Raw genomic sequence first — 26,324 nt, 5'->3', positions numbered from 1 at the left:
CCTCACCCACTGAGACCACGTTCCTGAAGTTCTCCACCATCACCTCTCGGTACAGCTTCTTCTGGGCAGAGTCCAGCAGCCCCAGCTCCTCCTCAGTGAAGACCACAGCCACGTCCTTGAAGGTCACTGTTCCCTAAAACATCAAGCACACTCTACCTAAATCTTATAACAAAGGTCCACTTGAAGAAGGGTAGCAGTGAGAAACTGGAAAGGATGTGCAGGAAGGTAGTCCCAGATTCTAAGAATCCACAGTCAACCTCACTATGACAGAGTTAAACATTTCAAACAATGCATTACATTTTAGATGATTTTTCTTTTCATAAAAAAATGTTGAAAAGAACCTTTTTACATAGATATTAGCCCACCTATTTTCTTAAAATTCCAAAAAAGGAAAACTGTAATGTCAAAGAATAAACAACTTTAAAATTATGATGCATAATGGAAGAGTTTCTTCCCAAGTTTTTCCTTATTTGGTCTTACCCCAAGAAAATGTAAATATCCCTGATTCTCCACACCACAGACAACATTGAATATAACCAATTTTTAAAAATCCTAGATAGTCTGATCAGTAAAACACAACTGGTTTTAGTTACTTGTGCTTATTTGGTAAGTAATAAGATCATCATATTTTTGTATTTTCACTAGCCATCTTTACTTTTTCCTTGGTGCCTTGCCTGTTAATGTCCTTTGCTCACGTTCCAATTGGAGTTTTATGTTAGGAAGCTATCTCTATTAAAGACTTTAGGCTTTGGGGATTTTTAAAAACATAAACACTGTAAATATTTTCCCCAACATAATGCTATTTTTCTTATGTACCTTTGTGTATGGCACAGTTTTTCAAACTTGGCTGTCTTGACATTTGGGACCAGATAACCTTGTTGTGAGGGGCTGGCTGTCCCTTGCACTGTAGGATGTTCAGTGGCATCCCTGACCTATCCACCAGATGCCAGTAGCACTCTCCAAAAATTGCCACATGTCCCCTGGGGAGCAAAACCGCCCATGGCCGGGAATCACTGGTGTACAGTGTTGTTAAACTTTTCCACATGAATGCTGTGCTCATCTGTGGAGCTGGAACATCCAAGTGCCCGAACTGAGCAACAGATGTCATAGAGAAGGGGCCGCTGAAGAGTAAACTAGAAAAGGGTGGTATTATGGATGGAGTTTTCCTCTCAAGGAAAGGCTAAGTACCCAAACAAAAAGGATAAGTTCCCTGACAGGAGACTTTTTTTCCCTTGCCTCTCCCAATAACTTTTTATCTCAATAAAAATTCTAGGAGGCTTTTTGAATCTGTTAGATCCTTGGTTTCCGGTGTGAACTTAGCGGTTTTCTGAAATTCTACAATACTCTTTTTGTAATTCAAATGCAGGTGAGAGGGAGTGGATGTAGCTCAAATGGTTGAGCACCTGCTTCCCACATACAAGGTCCCAGTACCTCCTGTATTAGTCAGCTAAACAGGTGTTGATGCAAAATACCAAAAATGGGTTGGTTTCCATAAAGGGTATTTATTTGGGGTAGGAGCTTACAGACACCAGGCCATAAAGCATAAGTTACTTCCCTCATCCAAGTCTATTTCCACGTGTTAGAGCAAGATGGCTGCTGACACCTGCAAGGGTTCAGACTTCCTGGATTCCTCCCTTCTAGTTTCTCTCTGGGTTCAAGATTCCTTTCTTCCTAAGGCTTGCTTCTTTCTGGGTTCAGGGTTCCTACCTTCCTGGCGCTTACTTCTCTTTCCTCTGTGTGTTTACTTCCCAGGGCGCCAGCTTAAGACTTTGGCATCAAACTCCAACATCAAAATTCCAACATTAAGAACCCTCAACTCTGTCCTTGGCCATGCCTTTTATCTGTGAGTCCCCACCCACCAAGGGCGGGGACTCAACACCCTAAATACGTGGCCCAATCAAAGCCCCATCATAACTCAATCACACCAGGTACAGACCAGATCAAAAACATAATCCAATATCTATTTTTGGAATTCATAACTATATCAAATTGCTATACCTCCTAAAAAAAAATCATAGTAATAATGGCAAAACTCCTTCAAATTCCTTTTCAGAGAAAGTGGTTTTATATAGGAAAACTGCTACTACAATGTTGTTTAAAACAATAAAATTCCTAAACTACCTAAATGTCTATGAATGGGGAAGTTATGAAACACACATGCATGCACACCAGAATATATCAATTCAAGAGGTGTGATGTAGTCAATAAAAATGCAGGGTATAGCAGGGTATATAGTATTAAGTAGAAAAGGCCTGTTTGAGATTTATCTATACAGTGATTACAAATAAACAGTTAAGAATGCATAAAAAGAATATGAGAAAATGAAAACAGTTGATTTTGAAGGACAGGAGTAGTAAAGTGGGAGATGCTTTTTCATTGCTACTGAGCTTTCAACTCTTATTTGTGAAATTATAAAAGATGACAAAATAAAACAAGAAAATTAAACTACACTAAAATAAAAAGTAGCAAGCATCTGGACCCAATAGTTCTCAAATGCCTACTGTTCTCCCTAACCCTTCCTAAGAAAGAAATAAGATATATCTGGTCTTTGAAAAATGAGATGGCAATTTAAAACCTAAAAAGGCAAGCCTGACTCACCTTGAACTTGGTCATTTTGTTCTCCTCCTTCTGGGAAAGGGCAGAGTCTTGGGAAGGCACAACTGGGGAAGAAGAAAAAAAGTCATGCATCTGGCTGAGGATGTTGCTAACTATATGGCTGTTTTATGTGAAATCATAAAGAAGCTCTTTCCTCAAGGTGTGTGATGAGCAGAGCATGGGCTGGATTCCAGATACCACTCACTCCCTACAGCTGACAGCTGACAGCCCCTGTGCAGTGAACAACCTGCCCAACCACACATAGTGGGCCTAATACAAGTTCCCTGGCATTCATCATTTCACTGAAGTACCTCACATGTACCTGTGAAAAAGCTACTGTCGTACTTGTGTGAGTTGCTCCAATCACCTAAACCTTTGTCTCTGTCTACCCTCAGGTATCAAAAAGTTAATATCAGAATGTAAGCCATAGGATTCATGAGCTAGTTTATGTAATGCTCTTGGCATAGTACCCAGCATTTTAGATAAATTCTGAATATTATAAATGATAACAACGATGTTCCCATTTAACAAGCTGAGGTTTGGTGAGGTCAAGAAGCAGGGGTGGTACTGAATGCAGTTCTCACATCAGAGCCAGTATGCTAAATTTTATCTCTGCATTGCATCGAAAGATAAAAATAAGCAGATGGGAGTAGGGAGATCCACATGGAAAGAAAAATGAGAGCTTAAGACGCTAAAAGACAAAAAGGCAGCAGACTCTGAAGCCAAAGGTCTGCTTGATAAGGAACAAAACACTTACGAAGGCTGTGGGCTCTACAGCGCTGGCATGCCCAACTTGCTAGTACTTTGTACTCAGCGGCTAATCAATTATACATTATAAATCTACGATACTACTACTAACCTCACAGGAAAGTTATTCATCTAAATGAATACACATACAAGATCTGGAATGGTGTCTGGTGGTTTAAACATTCAATGTAAGTTATCAGTTATTATTAAGTAGTTCTACTTCAGGCAGAATTCCAGTTTGGAAAAGAGTAATGTAAAACTTTCCAATCCTGGGAGGAACATTCCTTTGCAATTTCTAATTCACCTGTTCTGGCTCTATATTTGTATAGCAACCTCTGCTCAGTAACAGTTATTTTTCAGGGAAATCTGACAGGATACAGTATTTAATGGGAAAGCACTGGATCAAGCAGGACTCTAGGTGTCCAGCTTGGTTCTCCTGGAAACAACCAGCAGGGTCCCTTTCCTGGGCCTGAGTTTCCAGTTTGGCCTTTCCTGAGTTCGAGTCTTTTCAAGCCTTTGCTCAGGCTACTCCCTCTGTCTAGACGCCCCATTCCCCCTGGCTTCTCCTGGATAACTTTCACTTGCCCTCAAAAACATTGTCTGTAACTAAATGCTCAAAAGACATTTACTGAAAACAAGTAATGAACCCACAAGAAAGGCAGGCAGAGGCACACGGGCAGACTGGACTAGCTGGTCTATGGTCTCTGCGCTGTAAAATTCTGAGGCTGATCTTATTTTGGAGAATTTAGAGAGCAGGGGTTCTACTTCCCAAGTTTTTACCTCACAGTATTTGCAAGGTCATTTTTGGAAGGGGAAGAACTCAGAACAGGGCTAATGGTGGACCAAAAGGCAGAAACTCAGAGTATTTTTAAATGTCATCTTAGAAAGGTGCCTTCTGCTCTTCAAAGTCAGTGCCTAGTGAATCCCTGCTACAGAGTCCAAGAACGTGTCCATCAAAAAATATTGAGAATGACAACTATTTCTTCCATTGCCTGCATAATTAGCACTGAAGAGGCTTACTTACTCATACTTCATTACTGTTATTTCACGGAACACTTAGGGGACTCCTACTAAAAGAGGTACAATTCCTCAAGTTGTTGACAGTCTAGTGATGTGGAAATCAGCAATCATACCTCACACTGCTAAATGCCAGAGCAGACTGGTGCACAGGGTCATCTGAAGCACCAGGAATGGGCCCCTAAACCCACACTGGATTGGAGGGGGTTCCACAGAAATGTGAATTGAGCTGAGACCGAGAGGATGACAGACCCATATTAGGCAGAGAAGCAGAATTACTGAAAAATGCAAGAAAATGAATGTTATGTGAGTGAGGGCAAACAAGAGGCAGAAAAAGATGGGTAGGAAGGCAGGGTTCAAACTATGATGAGGTGCAAATCCCACCTTTATCCACCAAACAGCAGGGAAGCACTGAAGGACTTGTGGAAAGGAGTACTGGCAACAGATTACCCCATCAGATAGGATATTTGAGGGGGTAGAGGCTAGGGCCAGAGAAGTGTCAGGAGGGCCACACTGATGCTCACTTCCTACTGTAAGCAAATGTCCACCTCAAATAGTTCTTCTCTGGCCACCCTACATATATCATTTCAATTTCCTAGTTGTACCTCGACTATTCCTATCCCCCATCCCTGTTTAATTTTTTCTTCTTTAGCACTTGCCATTCTCTAACATCCTACTAAGTATTTTACTTATTTACGTTCATTACATCTGTCCTGCAGGGAGTTTTGTTTTCTGCTGTATCCCCAACACCTCGTATACTACTGCAAGCACTTGGTAGAAACTGAACAAAGATTTGTGGCATTACTGCCTTAAAAATTTAATGACTATTTGACAGACATATCTTATTGGAAATCATTTCTCACCTGAATCACTTCAGCACATAAAAACTGAGAGCCTACTCCATGAGAGCTAAGCATCCTAGGCATGAAAGACAGTGGACAAAGCAAACAAAAACTATCAGTTCCCATGGAGCTGATAGTATAACAGGATACAAGGGCAATAACAAACCAACAATACAGTGATAGATGCTTTAAGAAACTAAGACAGGGTAAAGAGAAAAAAAACGATAGAAGGAGGTGTTTGCTGTTAGAGAAGTTTTTGTCATGGAAGGTCTCTCTTGACATTTGAGCAGAGATCTGAACCAAAGGAACCAGATGTCTCATTTCTGAAGGAAGTATAATATAGCCAGATAAACAGAAAATATTTATTGTTAAAAAGTCATGTTCTACCCAAACTGATTCAGATTCAATGCAATCCCAATAAAAACACCAACAGCCTTTTCTCAGAAATTGAAAAGCCAATAATCAAATTTATTTGGAAGGGTAAGGGGCCCTGAATAGCCAAAAATGTCTTTTAAAAGAAAAATGAAGTTAGAAGACTCTCACTTCCAGACTTTAAAGCTTATTACTTAGCTACAGTAAAAACAACACGGTACTAGCATAAGGACAGACAGATTGACAATGGAACCAAACAGAGAACTCAGAAATTGACCCACACATCTACAGTCAAGTGATTTTTCACAAGGCTGTTAAGCCTACTCAGCTGGGCCAGAACAGTCTATTCAACAAATGGTACTGGGAAAACTGGATAGTCATATCCAAAAGAAAGGAAGAAGACCCCTACCTCACACCATATGCAAAACTTAACTCAAAATGGATCAAGGACTTAAATATAACAATAACCATAAAACTCCTAGGAGAAAATGTAGGAAAACACCTTCAAGATCTTGTGTTAGGCAGTAGTTTCTTAAAGCTTACACCCAAAGCACAAGCAACCAGAGAAAAAAACAGATAAATGGGACCTCCTCAAAATTCAGTACTTTTGCACCTCAAAGGACTTTGTCAAAAGGGTGAAAAGGCAGCTGACTCAAAGGGAAAAAATATTTGGCATGCACATATCTAATAAGGGTTTAATACCCATGATATATAAGGAGATCATACAACTCAATAAAAAGACAAAGCATCCAAATAAAAAATGGGCAAAAGACTTGAAAAGACAACTATCCAAAGAAATACAAATGGCAAAGAAACACATGAAAAAGTGTTCAACATCACTAGCGATTAAGGAAATGTAAATCAAAACTACAAGAGTGGGGCGGCAGACTTGGCCCAGTGGTTAGGGCATCCGTCTACCACATGGGAGGTCCACGGTTCAAACCCCGGGCCTCCTTGACCCGTGTGGAGCTGGCTCATGTGCAGTGCTGATGCGCACAAAGAGTGCCCCGCCACGCAGGGGTGTCCCCCGCGTAGGGGAGCACCCGTAACGAGTGCACCCATAAGGAGAGCCACCCAGCGTGAAAGAAAGCGCAGCCTGCCCAGGAATGGCACCACCCACACTTCCTGTGCCACTGACAACAACAGAAGAGGACAAAGAAACAAGACGCAGCAAATAGACACAGAGAACAGACAACCGGGGGAGAGGGGGAATTAAATAAATAAATATCTTAAAAAAAAAACTACAAGAGTGTACCCTCAGCCTCTCCGAACAATTGCAGTTGCCTTCAGCCCACATGGACTAGACTGTTGGGCGCTCCTGTAGCTGCATCCCAGCCTCTGACAAGACAGAAAAGAGGGACAGAGCTCTCTCAGCCTCTATGGGCAACTATAGCTGCTTTTGGCCCACACAGACTAGATCGTTGGACACATCTGTGGCACCATCCACACCCCTGACAGAGTAGGAGGAGGGACAGTGCTTTTAGCCTCTCCCATCAACTACAGTTGCTTTTGGCCAGCGTGGACTAGATCTTGGGTCACACTTGTGGTTCCATCCCTGCCTCTGAGATGGAGGAGGAGGGGCAGTGCTCTCTCAGCCTCTCTAGGCAACTGAAGTCTCTTTTCGCCCGCCCAGTCAATTTTGTTGCACACACTGTGGCGCCATCCCCACTCCTGGCAGGGAAGGAGGGAAGCTAGTGCTTCCTCAGTCTAGCTGGGCAACTGCAGTCAGTTTTGAGCCACACAGCTTAGTTTTCTGTCCATACCTGGAGCTCCATCCCTGCCACAGGCAGGGGAAGAAGGGGCATGAAACTTTTTCAGTTTCTCTGGGCAACTACTTACGGTCTTGGCCTGCACAGCTTGTTACTGCACATGGATGTGGTTCTGTCCCTACCCCTGGCAGGGGAGAAAGGTAGGAGAAGTTTCATCAGTTCCTGAGGCAACACAGGCAGCTTCGACCTCCACAGCTTACACTACTGACAACATCCTTGGCTCCTACTCCACAACCAGCAAGAGAGAAAGGGCGGGAAGCCCTCAACTAAAGAGAAAAACTGCACCCAGAATAAATACTGTAGTAAGCCAGATGCCAAGACACCAACAAAAAATTACAATGCACACCAAGGAAAAGGAAGCTATGGCCCAGTTAAAGGAACAAGATAAGCCTCCAGATGACATAAAGGAGTTGAGACAACTAATCATAGATGTTCAAACAAATCTCCTTAATAAATTTAATGAGATGGCTAAAGAGATTAAGGATATTAAGACACTGGATAAGCACAAAGAATAATCTGAAAGCACACATAGAAAAATAGCAGACCTTATGAGAATGAAAGGTAAAATAAATGAAATTTAAAAAACATTGGAATCATATAATAGCAGATTTGAGGAGGGAGAAAAAAGGATTGGTGAGCTTGAAGAAATGGCCTCTGAAAGTGAACATACAAAAGAACAGACGAAGAAAAGAATGGAAAAAATTGAACAAGGTCTCAGGGAACTAAAGGCATGCAAACATATGTGTCGTGGGTATCCCAGAAGGAAAAGAGGAGGGAAAAGAGGCAGAAGGAATATTTGAAGAAATTATGGTAGAAAATTTCCCAACCCTATTGATGGACATAGATAACCCTGTACAAGAAGCACAACATACTCCCATCCGAAAATATTGGAATAGAACAACTCTTTTTTCTTTTGAAGATTAATTTTTTTATTTCTCTCCCCTTCCCTCCCCCCCCCCCAAGTTGTCTGCTCTCTGTGGCCATTTGCTGTGTGTTCTGTGACCGCTTTTATTCTTATCAACTGCACTGGGAATCTGTGTTTCTTTTTGTTGCGTCATCTTGTTGTGTCAGCTCTCCGTGTGTGCAGTGCCATTCTTGGGCAGGCTGCACTTTCTTTCGTGCTGGGCAGCTCTCCTTACAGGGCACACTCCTTGCACGTGGGGCCCCCCTACATGGGGGACACCCCTGCATGGCACGGCACTCCCTGCACACATCAGCACTATGCATGGGCCAGCTCCACACGGGTCAGGGTTTGAACCGCAGACCTACCATGAGGTAGGCAAATGCCCTATCCATTGGGCCAAATCCACTTCCCTAGACCAACTCTTGAGACACATACTCATCAGAATGTCAAATGCCAAAGACAAAGAGAGAATTCTGAAAGCAGCAAGAAAAAAGCAATGCATAACATGTAAGGGATATCCAATAAGATTAAGTGCTGATTTCTCACCAAAAACCATGGAGGCAAGAAGACAGTGGTCTGATATATTTAAAATACTACAAGAGAAAAACTTCCAGCCAAGAATCTTATATCCAGCAAGACTGTCTTTCAAAAATGAGGGCAAGATTATGATATTCACAGATAAACAGAAACTGACAGAATTTCTAAGCAAGAGACCAGATTTTCAGGAAATACTAAAGGGTGTGCTAAAGCCTGAAAAGAAAAGACAGGAGAGAGAGGCCTGAAAGAGAGTTTAGAAATGAAGATTATATCAATGAAAGTCACTAAAAGTATCAAGAGTGGTGAAAACAAAATATGACAGATAAAACTCAAACAGTCAGGAATAAACTTAACCAACGATATAAAATACTCATATTCAGAAAACTGCAATTCAATGTTAAAAGAAATTTAAAAAGGCCTAAATAACTGGAAGAACATTCCATGTTCATGGATTGGAAAACTAAGTATCATTAAGATGCCAATTCTACTCAAATTGATATACAGATTCAATGCAATTCTGATAAAAATTCCACCAGCATTAAAAAAATTAGAAAACAAAATTGTCAAATTTATTTGGAAGGGTAAGGGGTCCTGAATACCCATAAACATCATAAAAAGAAAAAGCGAACCCTCATCTCCAGACTTTAAATCATATTACCTAGCTATAGTGGTAAAAACAGCATGATACTGGCATAAAGACAGACACAACAGACCAATGGAAGCAAATTTATGGTTCAGAAACAGACCCTCACGGGTATGGTCAAAGTGATATTGACTAGCCTGTCAAACTCACACAGCTCAGGCAGAACAATCAAATAAACAAATGGTGCTGAAAAAATTGGATATGCATACCCAAAAGAAGGAAAGAGGACCCTATGTCACATCTTATCCAAAAATTAACTCAAAATGATCAAAAACCTAAAAGTAAAAGCAAGAACCTAAAACTTCTAGAAGAAATTGTAGAAAAATATCTTCAAGACCTGGTAGTAGGCGGTGGACTTGGCCCAGTGGATAGGGCACCCGTCTACCACATGTGAGGTCCGCGGTTCAAACCCTGGGCCTCCTTGACCCGTGGTGGAGCTGGCTCACGTGTGGTGCTGATGCACGCAAGGAGTGTCGTGCCACGCAGGGGTGTCCCCGCGTAGGGAAGCCCCACACGTAAGGAGTGCACCCCATCAGGAGAGCCACCCAGCGCCAAAGAAAGTGCAGCCTGCCTAAGAATGGCGCTGCCCACATGGAGAGCTGACATAGCAAGATGACGCAACAAAAAGAAACACAGATTCCTGTGCTGCTGACAACAACAGAAGCGGACAAACAGACAAAGAACAGACAACCGGGGGGCAGAGGGGGGCGAAGGAGAGAAATAAAATAAATAAATCTTTAAAAAAAAAAGATTAGTAGTAAGATTTTGACAATATTCTTTCATAATTTGTAACAAATGTCTCACGACAATGCAAGATGTTGGTGGAGGGTTGATGTATGGGACCCCTGTATGATGTTATGCATGTTTGCTTTGTAAATTCACAACTTTTACTATACTCTTAATTGCTTATGTATGTTCATATATAAATGATACAAAGATAATAAGAGGGTTGATTGGGGGAAAACACTTTGGTCAGTAGTAATATTTTGACAATGCTCTTTAATCATTAGTTAAAAAGGTTTAACAACAATGCAAGTTATTGGTGGTAGGATGAGTTATGAGAGTTCTGTATGATGTTATATATATTTGTTTTGTAAGTTTACAACTATTATACAATTATTGTTTATGAATGTTTATGTATGAGTGATATACTTCAATAAATTAATTTTTTAAAAAGATGAAAAAGAGCTAAAAAAAAATTCAGATTAGCTAAACAAAAGCCACTATAAAGTTCCAAATAAACTTGAGCCAAATATCAAAGAGGGGCTGCAGCACAAAGCCATAAAATAGAAAGCCCTAGACTAAAGAGAGAACCGTGCCCAGAATAAATACATCTAGTAAATCAGATGCCAAGACACCAACAAAAAATTACAATCCATATCAAGAAACAGGAAAATATGGCCCAAAGGAACAAAGTAAGCCTCCAAATGATATAAAGGAGTTGAGACAACTAATCATAGATGTTCAAACAATCTCCTTAATAAATTCAGTGAGATGGCTAAAGAGATTATGGATATTAAGAAGACACTGGATGAGCACAAAGAATTTGAAAGCATACATAGAAAAACAGCAGCTCTTATGGGAATGAAAGGCATAATAAATGAAATTAAAAATACACTGAAGGCATATAACAGGAGATTTGAAGAAAGAGAAGAAAGGAACAGAAAGACTGATGATATGGCCTCTGAAAGAAAACATACAAAAAAAACATAAAGAATGGGAAAAAAGTTGAACAGGGTCTCAGGGAACTAAATGATGACAAGATACATTCAAACATATGTGTCATGGTGTCCCAGAAGAAGGGAAAAGGGGCAGAAGGAATATCTGAGGAATTAATAATAGAAAAGTTCCCAACCCTATTGAAGGACATAGATCTCCATGTCCAAGAAGCACAATGTACTCTGATCCAAATGAATCTGAATAGACCTACTCTGAGACACTAATCAGAAAGTCAAATGCCAAAGATAAATAGAATCCTGAGAACAGAAAAAGAAAAGAAATCCATCACATACAAAGGATGCCCAATAAGAATAAGTGCTGAATTCTCATCAGAAATCATGGAGGCAAGAAGGCAGTGGTATGATATATTTAAGATACCAAAAAGAAAAACTGCCAGCAAAGAATCTTATATCTGGCAAGACTGTCTTTCAAAAATGAAGGTGAGTTTAGAATATTCACAGATAAACAGAAACTGAGAGAGTCTGTAACCAAGAGACTAGCTTTGTAGGAAATACTAAAGGGAGTACTACAGCCTGAAAAGAAGACAGGAAAGTGAAGCTTGTAAGAGAGTCAAGAAATGAAGATATCAGTAAAAGCAACAAAAAGTGTAGAAAAAACTGGTGAAAATAAGATATAATAGATAAAACTCAAAGGTCAAAATGGATGAAGAATTGCCTTTACAGTAATAACATTGAATGTTAATGGATTAAATTCCCCAATCAAAAGACACACACTGGCAGAATGAATAGGAAAATATGAACCATATATATGCTGTCTACAAGAGACTCACCTTAGACCCAGGATACAAATAGACTGAAAATGAAAGGACAGAAAAAGATATTCCACGCACACAGTAACAAAAAACAAAAAAACAAAAAGACTGAAGTAGCTATACTTACAGTGGAAGAAATAGACTTTAATAACAAAGCTGATTTAGAGAAAAGGAAGTTCATTATATTTTAATAAAAGGGGCAATTCACCAGGAAGATAACTGATAATTGTATATGCACCTAACCAGAATGCCCCAAATTACATGAGACAGACACTGGCAAACCTGAAGAAAGAGATGGCTCTAAATAATAGTCAGAAAATTCAATACTACTCTCAGCATTGGATAGAACATCAGGGCAGAGAATCAGTAAAGAAACAGGGAGCTTGAAAAATATGATAAATGAACTAAACCTAATAAGACAAATATAGAACACTATACCTAAAACAGCAGGATAAACATTCTTCTCAAGTGCTCATGGATCCTTCTCCAGGATAGACCATATTGTGGGTCACAAAGCAGAGCTCAATAAATTTAAAAAGATGGAAATTATACAAAGCACTTTCTTTGATCATAATGGAATTAAGGTAGAAATCAACAATAGGCAGAAAAAGGGAAAATTCACAAATATATGGAGATTAAACAACACACTCTTAAATAATCAATGGTTCAAAGAGAAATCAACAAATATCTCAAGATAAATGAAAACAAGAACACAACGTATCAGAACCTATGGAATGCAGTCAAGGCAGTGCTGAGGCAGAAAAGTATAGCCCTCAATGCATACATTTAAAAAGAATAACTAAAAAAAAAAAAAAAAAAAAATTTTCCTAACTAGGCAGCTGGAGAAACTAGAAAAAGAACAGCAACCTCTTCCCAAGGCATTCAGAAAGAATGAAATGACAAAGATCAGAGCAGAAATAAATGAAATGGAGAAAAAAAAAATATAGAGAATTAATGAACTCAAAAGTTGGTTCTTTGAGAAAATTAACGAAATTGACAAACCCTTTGCTGCTCTGACAAAAAAATGAGAGATGAAAATAAATAAAATCAGAAATGAAAACAGGGACACTACTACTGACCTCACAGAAATAAATGAAACCAAAAGAGGTATGCCAACAAACTAGACAATGTAGACGAAATGGAAAACTTCCTAGGAATATATGAAAACCTACACTGACCCTAGAAGAAACAGAAGACCACAACAAACCAATCACAAGCAAAGATTTGAAAGAGTCATCAAACAACTCCCCAAAATGAAAAGTCCAGGACCAGATGGCCTCACAGGTGAATTCTACCAAGCACTCAAAGAAGATTTAATACTAGTCTTAAATTCTTCAAAAAAAAAAAAAAAAGGAACAGGAAGGAATGCTACCAAACTCATTCTACGAAGCCAGATAAAGATATTATGGAAAAAGAAAATTACAGACCCATTTCCCTAATGAATACAGATATAAAAACCCTCAACAAAATATTTGATAATTGAATCCAAAAACACATTAAAAGAATGATTCATCACGATCAAGTGGGTTTTATACCAGATATGCAAGGGTGGTTCAAAACAAAATCAATCAGCAAAATACACCCATTAATAGAAGAAGAAATATCACACGATCATCTTGATTGATGCAAAAAGGTATCTGACAAAATACAGCATCCTTTCTTGATAAAAAAAAAAATACTCCAAAAGATGGGGATTGAAGGAAACTTTCTCATAATGATTAAGGACATAAATGAAAAACTCACAGCTAACATTGTACTCAATGGTGAAAGACTGAAAGCTTTCCCACTGAGATGGGGAATAAGATAAGGATACCCACTGTCACCACTGTTGTTCAATATAGTGCTAGAAGTTCTAGCTAGAGCAGAAAGAGAAATAAAAGGCATCCAAATTGGAAAGGAAGAAGGAAAACTTTCACTATTCACAGATGATATGATCCTATATCTAGAAAATCCTGAAAAATCTACAACAATGCTACTAGAGCTAATAAAACTCAGCAGTGTTGCAGGATATAAAATTAATATGGAAAAATCAGTAGTGTTTCTTTAGACTAGTAATGAGAGCAATCTGAAAGAATCAAATATTTAGGAATAAATTTAACCAGGGTTATAAAGCACAGAAAACTACAAAGCACTGCTAAAAGAAATCAAAGAACAGCTAAATAAATGAACACTTAAATAAATGGAAGAACATTCCGTGTTTGTGGACTGAAAGACTACAGATCATTAAGATGTCAATTCTACCCAAACTGATATACAGAGTCTCTATAAAGATTCCAACAGCCTTTTTTTTTTTTAAAAGAAATTGAAAAGTCAATTATCATATTTATTTGGAAGGGTGAAGGGCCTACAATAGCCAGAAACACCTTAAAAAGGAAGAATGAAGTTGGGGGACTCTCACTTCCAGACTTTTAATATTATCTAGCTACAGTGGTAAAAACAGCATGGTACTAGCATAGAGATAAACATCTAGACCAATAGAACTGAACAAACCCTCACATCTCTGGTCAAGTGATTTTTGACAAGGCTTCCAAGCCCCCCCAGCTGGGCCAGAACAAAAGGTGCTGGGAGAACTGGATAGAGGACCACTATCTCACACTTTACACAAATATTAACTCAAAATGGATCAAAGACCTAAAATACAAAAGCTACATTCATAAAACTCCTAGAAGAAAATGCAGGGAAACATCTTCAAGACCTGGTGGGGGAAGTGGACTAGGCCCAATGGATAGGGTGTCCGCCTACCACATGGGAGGTCAGCAGTTCAAACCTGGGGCCTCTGAGACCTGTGTGGAGCTGGCCCATGTGCTGTGCTGATGCACGCAGGGAGTGCCATGCCACGCAGGGGTGTCCACCATGTAGGGGAGTCCCACACGCAAGGAGCACACCCCGTAAGGAGAGCAGTCCAGCATGAAAGAAAGTGCAGCCTGCCCAAGAATGGTGCCCCACACACGGAGAGCTGATACAAGATGATGCAACAAAAAGAAACACAGATTCCTGGTGCCGCTGATAAGGACAGAAGCGTTCACAAAAGAACACACAGCGAATGGACACAGAAAGCAAACAACTAGCGGGTGGGGGAGGAAGGGGAGAGAAATAAAAAATTAATCTTAAAAAAAAAAAAAAGACCTGGTGGTATGTGGTGGTTTCTTTTTTTTTAAAGATTTATTATTTATTTATTTATTTCTCTACCCTTTCCTTCCAACCCCGCCCCCCCGTTGTCTGCTCTCTGAGTCCATTTGCTGCGTGTTCTTCTTTGTCCACTTCTGTTGTTGTCAGCGGTACGGGAATCTGTGTTTCTTTTTGCTGCATCACCTCTCGGTGTATGCGGTGCCATTCCTGGGCAAGCTGAACTTCCTTTCCCACTGGGCAGCTCTCATTACAAGGCACACTCCTTGCGCATGGGGCTCCCCTACACGGAGACACCCCTGCATGGCACAGCACTCCTTGCGCACATCAGCACTGCACGTGGGCCAGCTCCACCACGGGTCAAGGAGGCCCGGGGTTTGAACCACAGACCTCCCATGTGGTAGATGGACGCCCTATCCACTGGGCCAAGTCCACTTCCCCCGTGGTGGTTTCTTAACCCTTATACCAAAAGCAGGGCAATGAAAGAAAAAACGGATGAATGGGACCTCCTCAAACTTAAATACCTTTGTGATTCAAAGCACTTTATCACAAAGGTAAAAAGACAGCCCACTCAATGGAAGAAAATATTTGGAAACCACATATCATGTAAGTGTTTGATTTCTATGCTATATAAAGAGTTCATACAATTCAACAATAAAAGAACAAGCAAACAATTTAAAAATAGGCAAAAGACATAAATATTTCTCCAAAGATAAAATACAAACAGCAAAAAAGCACATGAAAAAATGTTCAATTTCACTAGCTATTAGGGAACTGCAAACCAAAACTACAATGAGATATCATGTCACACTTCATAAAATGGTCACTATTAAAAAACCAGAAAACAACAAGTGCTAGAGAGGATGTGGAGAAATAGGAACAATATTTCACTGTTGGTGGGAAGGTAAAATGGTGCAGCCTCTGTGGAAGACTGGCAGTTCCTCAGGAAGCTAAATATAGAAATGTCCTATGATCTGGCAATCCCTCTACTAGGAATATATCCAGAAGACCTGGAAACAGTGACACGAACAGACATTTGCCCACTGATCCTCGTAGTGGCATTATTTACAATTGCCAAAAGATAGAAACAACCCACATCCATCAACAAATGAATGGATAAACAACATGTAGTATATACATACAATGGAATATTATTCCTCTGCAAGAAGCAAAATTGGGACACAAATGATAACATGGATGAACCCTGAGGACATTATGCCGGGTGAAATAAGCCAGACACAAAAAGACAGTGTATGGGCTCACTAATATGAACTAAATACGTAGAATAAACACATGAAGTTTAAACCTAGAGTATAGCTTACTACTAGGAGAAAGGATGAGGGCTGAGAAGAGGGACTGATGCTAATGTATGTAGAATTTTTAATTAGCTTGACTGTAAAAGTGTGGAAATGGATACAGTGATGATGGTAACACATTATAGTGAGCATAATTAACACAGCTGGTTTATAAGTGGGATTGTGGCTAAAAGGGGTAATCTAGAGATGTAAATGTCAATTGAAAGAAAGAATAATCTAGGGACTGAGTAACTTGGTGAACTTGGACCGGAAGTGGATGAGGATTGTAGTTAATAGCACAAATACGAGACTGTTCTTCTATGAACTAGAACAAATGTACATCTCTATTTACAAGGTGGTAAGATTATGGTGATGCGTGGGAAAAATACAATTAATGTAACCTATGACTATAGTTAATAGCAATACTGTAATATTCTTGCATCAATGTCAAAGAAGGTACTATATCAATGCTGAGTCAAAAATAGGGGGGTATGGGATTTTTTCTCTTGGACTACGGAAAACATTAAAAAACTTACCGAGGCAATGACTGCACAACTCTGTGATCAAAGTGAGAGCCACTGAGTGTACACTTTGGATAGACTGTACAAGGCATGAGACTGTATAACACAGTGAACCATGTGGTGGAAGATGGGTTGTGGTTAACAGCACGAGTGTTCCTTCATGAACTATAACAAAATGTACAATATATAGATGGTATTATTAGGGAGTATGTGGAAAAATTATACCAAATGTTTGCTATGGACCATAGTTAGTAGTAATAGCCTGATGACGTTCTTTAGTAATCTGTAACAAAGGTTCTACCACAAGGTAAGCTGTTGGTGAAGGGTTATATATGGAAATTCTGCACATTATTCATGATTGTTTTGTAAACTCACAACTTCTCTAATGAAAAATATATATTAAAAAAAAAAAGTAAAATTGCCTGAAATTCAAGTGCAAAAAAGGGGAAAAAAAAGGCCATGAGACCGTTCTCTCTCCCAGTGCTACTCAAATTTTACTGTCCAATGAATTAACTGGAGATCCTTCTGAAGCACAGGTTCCTATATCCCACCCCCAGAAATTCTAAATCAGTAGGTCAAGGATGGGACCTAAGAATCTGCACTTCTAACAATATCCCAGGTGAGAATGATGCTGGATCACAATTTGAATGGCGTTAGTCAAAGACAGCCCTGGAGGGACAGGGTGGAAGAATCCCCTAGATTTTTTCAGACAGACTAGACTTGAGGTTTTCACCTGCAACCTTTCTACTAACCCCAACAAATTGCCTTACTGCCTAAGGACAAAAAAAGAAGGTAAACTCAACTTGCAAGAGCCTCTTCCTCTCCAATCTTCACAAAAGTGATTCTAATCAAGGTTTGTCAGCTTTGGAAGAAGCACAAAGATTAAGTCTAAGCACCTAATTTTAGTCACAAGGAAACCAGGGCCATTCATTATATACAGCCAATAACAGTTATAGCAGCAGACATAGCTTATCCACAAGGAATTAAATCAGAATCTGTGGAAATGGGCTGCTGGTACCTGCATTTTTTTAATCTCCCTCACTCACCATTTCATTGCCCAGACAGGATAATGCACCAAGCAATGAGCCCAGGCAATCTGAAACTTGCTTCCATGCTCTTAGCCCCTATGCAGTGGTTCTCAAATGGGTGTGCATCAGAATCACCTGCAGAGCTAATGAAGACTAAAGCAGCTCAGCTCATTGCAGTAGGATAAGGCCTAGGTCATCTTCTTTTTTTTTTTTTTTTCACCAAGTTCTCAAGTGATTCTGATATGATCAAAATCTGACAACTACTGCATTATTACATATTGCCTCTCAAGAAGCTGGACATTATATATCCTGCCATAACCCACTGAATGGACTGGAGGAGAGTATAAACTACAATGTAAACTATAACCCAGGTGGTGCAGCAGTGCTCCAAAATGTATTCACCAAATACAGTGAATGTGCCACAATGATGAAAGAGGTTGTTCATGTGGGAGGATTGGGGTGAGGGGGATTGGAGGTATATGGGAACCTCTTGTATTTTTTTATTGTAACATTTAAAAAATAAAATAAAGAGATAGTAGAACCAAAAAAAAAGTCAGTGAAAATGCTCAAGGGCACCCAGGAAGCCAGGAAGAGGCCTCTGACTCCCAGTGCTCTGCTTCTCCCCATTCTGAGACACCCTGGAGCTCTCTCCAAAGGAAGGAGCAGCAGATTGACTTATAAATGCCCCCAGAAGCAAATTCAGAGATTGAAAAGCTTCCCTTTGGACCAATGCTATTCAACAGAAGTATGATGTAAGCTATAAATGTAAGTTAAATTTTTCTAGTAGTTACATTAAAAAAGGTAAAAAGAAACACACAAGCTTAATTTTAATAACATTTTATTTAACCCAATATATTCAAAATATTATCACTTCAACTTGTAATTGATACATAAAAATTCCTAAGAATTCTTTTTTCATGCTATCTTTAAAACCCTTTGTGTCTTTTCTACTTCAGCACATCTCAATCTGGACTAGCCACATTTCAAGTGCTCAATAATTGTGAAGAAATAGGAGCCTGTGACCACCCCCACCAGAGGAAAATTCCACAGCCCCCTAACCGCATATATCTCGCTTCTGTAACAAGCTTGCTTGACTGTAAAACCTTATCTCAAGGCCTCCTCCTGTAGAAAGTCTCGTCAGCCCCTGCCAAAAGACCAACCTGACCCAGACCCTTGTAAATAACAAGAACTCCCCGACCACTTGTCTCCCCTGATAAAATTCCCAGCACTTAAATAACCGCAAACATCTGCTTCTGTACATGCTTGTTTGCTGAGCTATTGCCCCCCGCCCTGAACCTAAAGGCCTATATAAGCAAACTTCCCCGGTGACCCGGGGCTGCTCTCTCTGCGTAGGATGAGGCAGTTGCCACGTGGCTAATAAAGCTCTCAATTGGAACTTTATTCAAAGTCGGAGTCTGGTCGATATCACTGGTCTATAACATAATTACACACAGCTAATGGCTACCATATTGGATAGCACAGGCTTAGACTGTTTCTAAAACAGTAGAGATCATATAATCAGGGAAATCAGGGGTGGTCTAAAGTCAAAAGACATCAAATAAGTGTTATTTATAGAAACTACTTTTGTTCAAATGTATGGATAGAATGGAAGTATTGAAAGAAAAAGTGGAAGGTGGAGAAGAAAGTAATTTTGCTCTTTCAGTATTTTGTATTTTTCATGTTGTACACTCATCTGTGGCATATAAAGAAAAACTCTAACCTGTAATATATAGAGGGATTACTATGTGCCAGGTACTATTCCAAACAATTTACATGCCATATCTCTTCTAATCTTCACAAAAACTTTAGGAGGTAGGCATTGATAGTATTCCTACTTTACAAGTAAGTAAACTGAGGCAACACAAAGGTTAAGTAAGTTGCCCAAATTTACCTCGTTATTTATTAAATACTAAAGACAGGCGTCAAATCTAGCCTCATTTTGTTCCTTGCTGAATGTGCCACCAAGTCATTTATTCAATGAATTTGCCTATGTCTGTTTCTTCACCTTTAAAATAAGAATAACAGGGCTACTATGAAAAATAAATGAGCTAGGGCATGGAAAGCATTGGAAATTCTCTAGGTCACAAGAAGCATCCAACAAATATTAGCTGTTATCATCATTCCTGTTATAATCCCCATGCAATAACAAAAAAATTGAATATTAACATCAATTTGCTTCATGGAAATTGGTGGAAAATTATGACATTACCCATAATTGTACATCAACTTTTGAATATTATGAAAAGCTGGTGGATTCTACAACCCACCAAAAGTAAGTGAGATAGAGGACAAGGAATATCAATATGGATCGTTTTTCTGTTTTGCTCTCTAATCTCAAGCTGTCGCACCCTGTTTCCAGCTGCCACACTTACTCACTGAATAACTCCTTTCTGCCAATTCATGCTGGGCACTCTGAGAAGAATGTGATGAGGTCCAAGCAGCCTAAAGGGAGACAGATAGAAACCAAGAGCTATAAGGCAGAGGCAAGCACAACTCCAAAGAAGCAAAGAAAATTCTTTCTTCCCTAATTGCAACTCCTTCTAGCTTTCTCACATAAGTGTCATTCTCCTATTTGCCAAGCACGAAAACCTTAGAGTTGCTGTTAACATCTCCCCTCCCTTCGTCTCCATATATAAACAATTTATGACAATCAAATCCTTCTGACTCAACATCTGGATGTGCTTTAAAATACTCGGGGAAAAAAATGTGTGTGGAAGCGGAGAGAAGCAAAAAGATTAGCAAGGATTGAAGTAGGGTTGACACAGGGATTCATTATATTATACTTTCTACATGTGGATATGTTTGGAAATGTCCATAGTAAAGAATTAAGGGGGTAAAATCCACTATGAACAGTGTGATGACTCCATAAGGCATAGATGAATATACACTAAGAAACGGCTAAACAGAAATGTATTAAAATGTTAATCATTATCTATAGCTTGGTATTACGGGTAATCTCTAACTTTTATCTTTATTTCTGGATTCCTACAATGAGCATACATTCCTTCTATAATCAGAGTATGAATTATAAGTACTGTTTGAAAACAAGTCAAATGATAATACTTCAAAATTTTTATAGAAAAGTCTGAACTCACCAACTTTGCTTTCAAAATCCTCTATAATGTTCCAACCTACATCCCCAACCCGATTTCTGTTCAAATATGTATATAGATTGTACTTCTATTTTGTTTCCTAATTCCAATGTTGGGATTCCAAACTGTGGGTCCAAGGATATTAAAAAATATAAGGAACACAAACTTTAGACTTAAATCCCAGTGCTCCAACTAGCAGTATGACCTAAGATAAGTAACTTATGCTCTTTCTCCATTTCACCACCTGTAAAGTAGGCATATTAAAAGAACTCAATTCACAGGGCCTTTGCAAAGGTTAAATGCATTAATTTTTAAGGCCTTAGAATGATACCTAGCACTCAATGTCTAACTATTTGTAGCAGTTTGATATTATTTATGAATTCCAAAAAGAAATCTAGATTATATTTGTAACTGGTTGGGTCCTCTGACATGATAACCCTTTGATTGTATTAGGTTCAGCTGAGAAGTCTGATTAAATTATATTAAGATTAGGGCGGGAAGCGGACTTGGCCCAGTGGTTAGGGCGTCCGTCTACCACATGGGAGGTCCAAGGTTCAAACCCCGGGCTGCCTTGACCCGTGTGGAGCTGGCCCATGCACAGTGCTGATGCGCGCAAGGAGTGCTGTGCCACGCAGGGGTGTCCCCCGCATAGGGGAGCCCCACGCACAAGGAGTGCGCCCCATAAGGAGAGCCGCCCAGCGAGAAAGAAAGTGCAGCCTGCCCAGGAATGGCGACACACACACAGAGAGCTGACACAGCAAGATGACGCAACAAAAAGAAACACAGATTCCTGTGCCGCTGACAACAACAGAAGTGGACAAAGAAGAACACACAGCAAACAGACACAGAGAACAGACAACTGGGGCTGGAGGGGGGGAGGGGAGAGAAATAAATAAAATAAAATCTTAAAAAAAAATTAGGGCTCTGATCCAACTGTGTTATTAGAGTGTGACTCAGCATCAAATCCCAGCCCCCTTGGGGATAAAACAGATGTTCACACAGAAGTAAACACACAGAAAAGAACAACACAGAGGAAGAGAGACAGAAATGTGAAAGATGAGCCTGATAGTCTACAGCTAACCTTGTAAAGAGACCTGAGCAGCTGACTCCAGAAAGAAGCCCCAGGGAGAGAGATGAGTATTATGCCAACCTACAGCTGAGATTGAAAGAAGCTGGGACCACGAAGCCTCTGCAGGCTGAACCCCGGCTGACGCACCTGCCACCTTACTCCAACATGTGGCCAATGATTTTGGATGAGAAAGTCCCTCTTACGGTACCTTGAGCTGGACTCTTTAGGGCCTGGTAACTATAAGCTTCTATGCCAAATAAATACCCTTTATAAGAACCAGGGGAGTTCTGATACTTTACATCAGCACCCCTTTGGCTAATACACTGTTACTACTATTACTCATACCCAGTCCTGGTTCCACTTATTCTTCTAATTATTCCACAGTATCTGAACACCTCTGTAGGAGAAACATTTGCTAATGAGTGAAATACTTTCTCCCACCAGGAAGAGAAGAGTGCTAAGTTCCATCACGGTCGGGCTCTGCTACCAGGATCCCAGGTTCATTCCCTCCTTCTCTCTAAAGCCCTTTTTAAGAAGTCTGGACAGGGACAGAAAAGACACCGGGAGATACCACGACCTTGTTTGTGGTCCGGGATAATCCACAAAGGATAGCGCCAAATGCTATGTGAGGGTGTCTTTTCGAAGGAAAAAAAAAAACAAAAACAGTCAGAAATAGTTCCAGACCAGTCCCTTTTTCTGCAGGGATCAGAAAGCAGGGCCAGGGGAAACTTTGAGGGGCTTCCAGAAGACAGTGCTATTATAAGAGTATTATAAATAGTATTCACAGCCAGCACTTTGCCAGGTGCCTGCGTGTTCTAAACATTTTACTCATCCTATCTCACTACTCCTCAAAACAAATGCATTAGGTAGGTATTTCGAATGGCCCCCATTCACAGCAGAGGAAACTGAGGCATAAAGAGAGGAAGTTCTCGCTCAACATTCTACCGCTAGCAAGTGGCAGAGCCTGCGAGCGGATTGGACAGCCGAGCGCGGGGCAACCCATCAAGTCCACTGCAAGCCCTGCACCAAACGGGGCGCCCCCAACCCCGGGACGCAAGAACCGCCCCACACGCCAAGACGCTGAGCCAGAGCAGCGCACGCGGCAGCCCCCTACCCCTCAACCCCACCCTCTGCCGCCAGCGAGTTTCTTTTCCCCGGGGTCCACGGCCCGGCCCTGCGAGCCCACGACCAGACCACAACATTTTAAAGGGGTTACGGGGTCCCAGGGTTCGCTCACCCGCCGGAGAGGAAAGAAGGCCGCGAGTCCACACTCCCGCATCAGAACCGCCTTTTATTGCGCGGAACACCTGGATTACATTTCCCAGAATCCCGCGCGGAAGGGGTGACACAGTCGAGCGTACGCAGGGAGCGTCGGGACTACATGTCCCAGAATCCTTTGTAGGGCTGAGCTTCCGGGCAGCCTGCAGCTTTTCGTTGGAATTACCAGGTGGAGTCCGATGCTTTTAACTGGCGCTGGTAGAGCTTTGTAGAACTGCGTTTCTCACTTTTTCTGTGTTACACATGACAGAAGCTAGAAATATGAAGAAAGCAATGGAAAAGTTATAAAGAACTGCGATGTGTTAGCTAAAAGGAAAAAAAAAGCTTAAAAAAAGAATCGGGCTGAGGTGCCCTGGACAAGCCTTCTTAATTACTTGGGCCTGGATTACCTGTGACCAAGAACTCCTAAAAAGGAGATAAAAACATTGAGTTTGAGTAGTCTGGGAGAAAATATTTGGAAACCATATACCCAGTAAGGGTTTGATTTCCATTCTATACAAAGAGATCATACAATTCAACAACAAAAGAGCAAGCAAGCCAATTTAAAAATGGGTAAAAGACTTAAATAGACATTTCTCCAAAGAGGAAATACAAATGGCCAGAAAGCACATCAAAAAGTGTTCACTGTCACAATCTATTAGGGAAATGCAAATCAAAACAATAGTGAAATACCTCACAGCATAGAATAGCTGTTATTTTTTTTTTAAGTGCTGGAGAGGATGAGGAGAAATAGGAACACTTCTTCACTGTTGGTGGGATTGTAAAATGGTGCCGCCTCTGTGGAATATGGTTTGGTGGTTCTTCAGAAAGCTGAACATAGAACTGCTATATGATCCAGCAATTCCTCTGCTAGGAATCTAGAAGAAAACTCTGAAACAGACATCTGCACACAGATATTGATAGTGGCATTATTCACAATTGCCAAAAGATGGAAACAACCCATGTCCATCAACAAATGAATGAATAAACAACGTAATATATACATACGGTGGAATACTATGCTGCAGTAAGAAGAAACTGGGACACACGATAACACAGACAAATCTTGAAGATAAAATGCTAAGTGACCTAAGCCAGATACAAAAGGACAAATACTGTGTAGTCCCACTAATGTGAACTAAATATGAAGAATAAACACATGAAGTAAAAACCTAGAGAATAGGTCATTAGGAGATAAAAGGAGCACTGTGTAGGAGTACTGATGGCTAATGTATGTAGAAGTTTTAATTAACTTGACTGTAAATGTGTGGAAATGGGTAGAGTTGATAACACATTATAGTGAGTAGCAGCTGGTTTTTAAATGGGATTGTGGCTGCAAAGGATTGCCTAGGGATGTAAATGTCACTTGAAAGAAAGCTAGAGAATAATATAGGGACTGAATAACACAGTGAACCCAGAGGTGGATAAGAATTGTGGTTAATAGTACAAATGTAGGAAGCAGATGTGGCTCAAGCAGTTAGGTACCCACCTACCAGGAGAAGTTCTGGGTTGAATTCCCAGTGCCTCCTAAAGAAGACAAGCAAGACACAAGCTGACACGACAGGCTGGCGCAGTAAGCTGATGGAACAAGGTGATGCAACAAGGAGACACAATGAGAGACACAACAAGCAGGGAGTGGATGTGGCTCAAGCAATTGGGTGCCTCCCTCCCAGATGGGAGGTCCTGACTTTGGTTCCCAGTGCCTCCTGAAAAGAATACAAGCAGACACAGAGAGCAGACAGTGAGTGCAAACAATGAGGCAGGGAGAGAAATATATAAGTAAAATAAATCTTAAAAAAAAAAAATACTACAAATGCAAGGATGTCCTCCTATGAACTAGAATGGATGTATATCACTACTGCTGGGTGGTGGCAATGTGGAGAAGGATGGGAAAAATACAATTAATCTAACTTATGGACTATAGTTAATAGCAATATTGTAATATTCTTGCATCATTGCCAAAGATGAACTGAGTTAATAATAGGCGGGTATGGAAAAAATATGCCAAGTGTATACTATGGACCATAGTTAGTGGTAAGTCTGGTGATATTATCTCAAAATCTGTAACAAATGTTCCACAATGGCATGGTGTGTTGATGAAAGGTTGTTGTATGGGAATTTTACACATGTGCGTGGTGGTTTTTTAAGTTAACCTCTGTAATAAAAGTATATTTTTTAAAAAAACATTGAGTAGGACAGGAAGGAGAAGCAGCATAAACTCTCCTTTTTTCTTGGCTTTAATTTTCTTGCATTAGCAGGAAATTGGATAAAATATTATAGCATGAAAAGGTGTCTATCCTATATAAAATCTTGGGGGAAAAAAACTTTTCCTTTAAAAATTAAGGAAACACATCAGGTACTGCTGCATTCAGCTCACAGTAGGTTGGCTCGAAGGGAAGGCAATGCAGAAATAAAGATGGAGACACAAGAGGGGAAACAAACCAGGGGACTCACAACTTCTGGAACTGAGAGCCTCAACCCTAGTTTTCCCATCACATTTATTGGGAAACTCCTAAGCAGCTGTTTGCTATCTGAACTGCAACATCATTTACAATAACAGGGAACAACTGCAACATCTAACAACTGCTACATTTAACAGGTGTAACATTTACAATAACAAACAGGTAAGCCAGTTTCCCACAACAAGTTACTTCCTGCTCTTGCCATCAAAAATATGTGGAGGTATCTTAAGATTTGAGAAACCAGTTGAAACTAGGGAGTCCATCACTATTCTTTAAGGAAAGGGGGTGAGCTGAGGCCTCAGGTCAGGAAACCAGATAAAAATACAGTTTTGCTATCCACTTTTTACCAGGCAGAAACTAATTTTTTTTAACTTTTTTAAAAATGAAAGTTAAAAAAAAATCAAGAGAAGTAAAATGTTCCATAGCCTCATTTCCCAGATTCAATAATTAGTTACATTTTGCCACTCTTTCTTCATCTATCAGCCTTTTTCTTCCTTTTCTCTTTGCATTTTAAAGTCAATCCTATTATCATGTCATTTACCCTTTAAATATGTATC

The 26,324-nt window shown here is 40.1% G+C and overlaps 1 protein-coding gene across 6 annotated transcripts in view; it reads right to left on the bottom strand.

Moving 5' to 3' along the window:
• The window catches only part of LOC101431279 (zinc finger protein 45), a 107,709-nt gene that overhangs the window by 21,923 nt on the left and 59,462 nt on the right, over window positions 1-26,324 (bottom strand). The window contains exons 3-7 of one of the 6 annotated variants that reach the window (XM_058280354.2): window positions 23,999-24,103; window positions 23,286-23,579; window positions 20,260-20,329; window positions 2,599-2,660; window positions 7-133 (exon numbers count right to left, since the gene is read on the bottom strand). In XM_058280354.2, the coding sequence (XP_058136337.1) occupies window positions 7-133; window positions 2,599-2,660; window positions 20,260-20,329; window positions 23,286-23,327 (301 nt within the window). In that variant the 5' untranslated portion in view covers window positions 23,328-23,579; window positions 23,999-24,103. Of the gene's footprint in view, window positions 1-6; window positions 134-2,598; window positions 2,661-16,874; window positions 17,722-20,259; window positions 20,330-23,285; window positions 23,580-23,998; window positions 24,104-26,324 lie in introns of those variants that run through there. The other 5 variants (XM_058280357.2, XM_071209306.1, XM_071209308.1 and 2 more) reach the window with 5 other exon arrangements.

Source organism: Dasypus novemcinctus, chromosome 18 (assembly GCF_030445035.2).
Source record: "Dasypus novemcinctus isolate mDasNov1 chromosome 18, mDasNov1.1.hap2, whole genome shotgun sequence".
In the NCBI taxonomy this organism is placed as follows: domain Eukaryota; kingdom Metazoa; phylum Chordata; class Mammalia; order Cingulata; family Dasypodidae; genus Dasypus; species Dasypus novemcinctus.
This window is presented reverse-complemented; position numbering and strand designations above follow the sequence as displayed.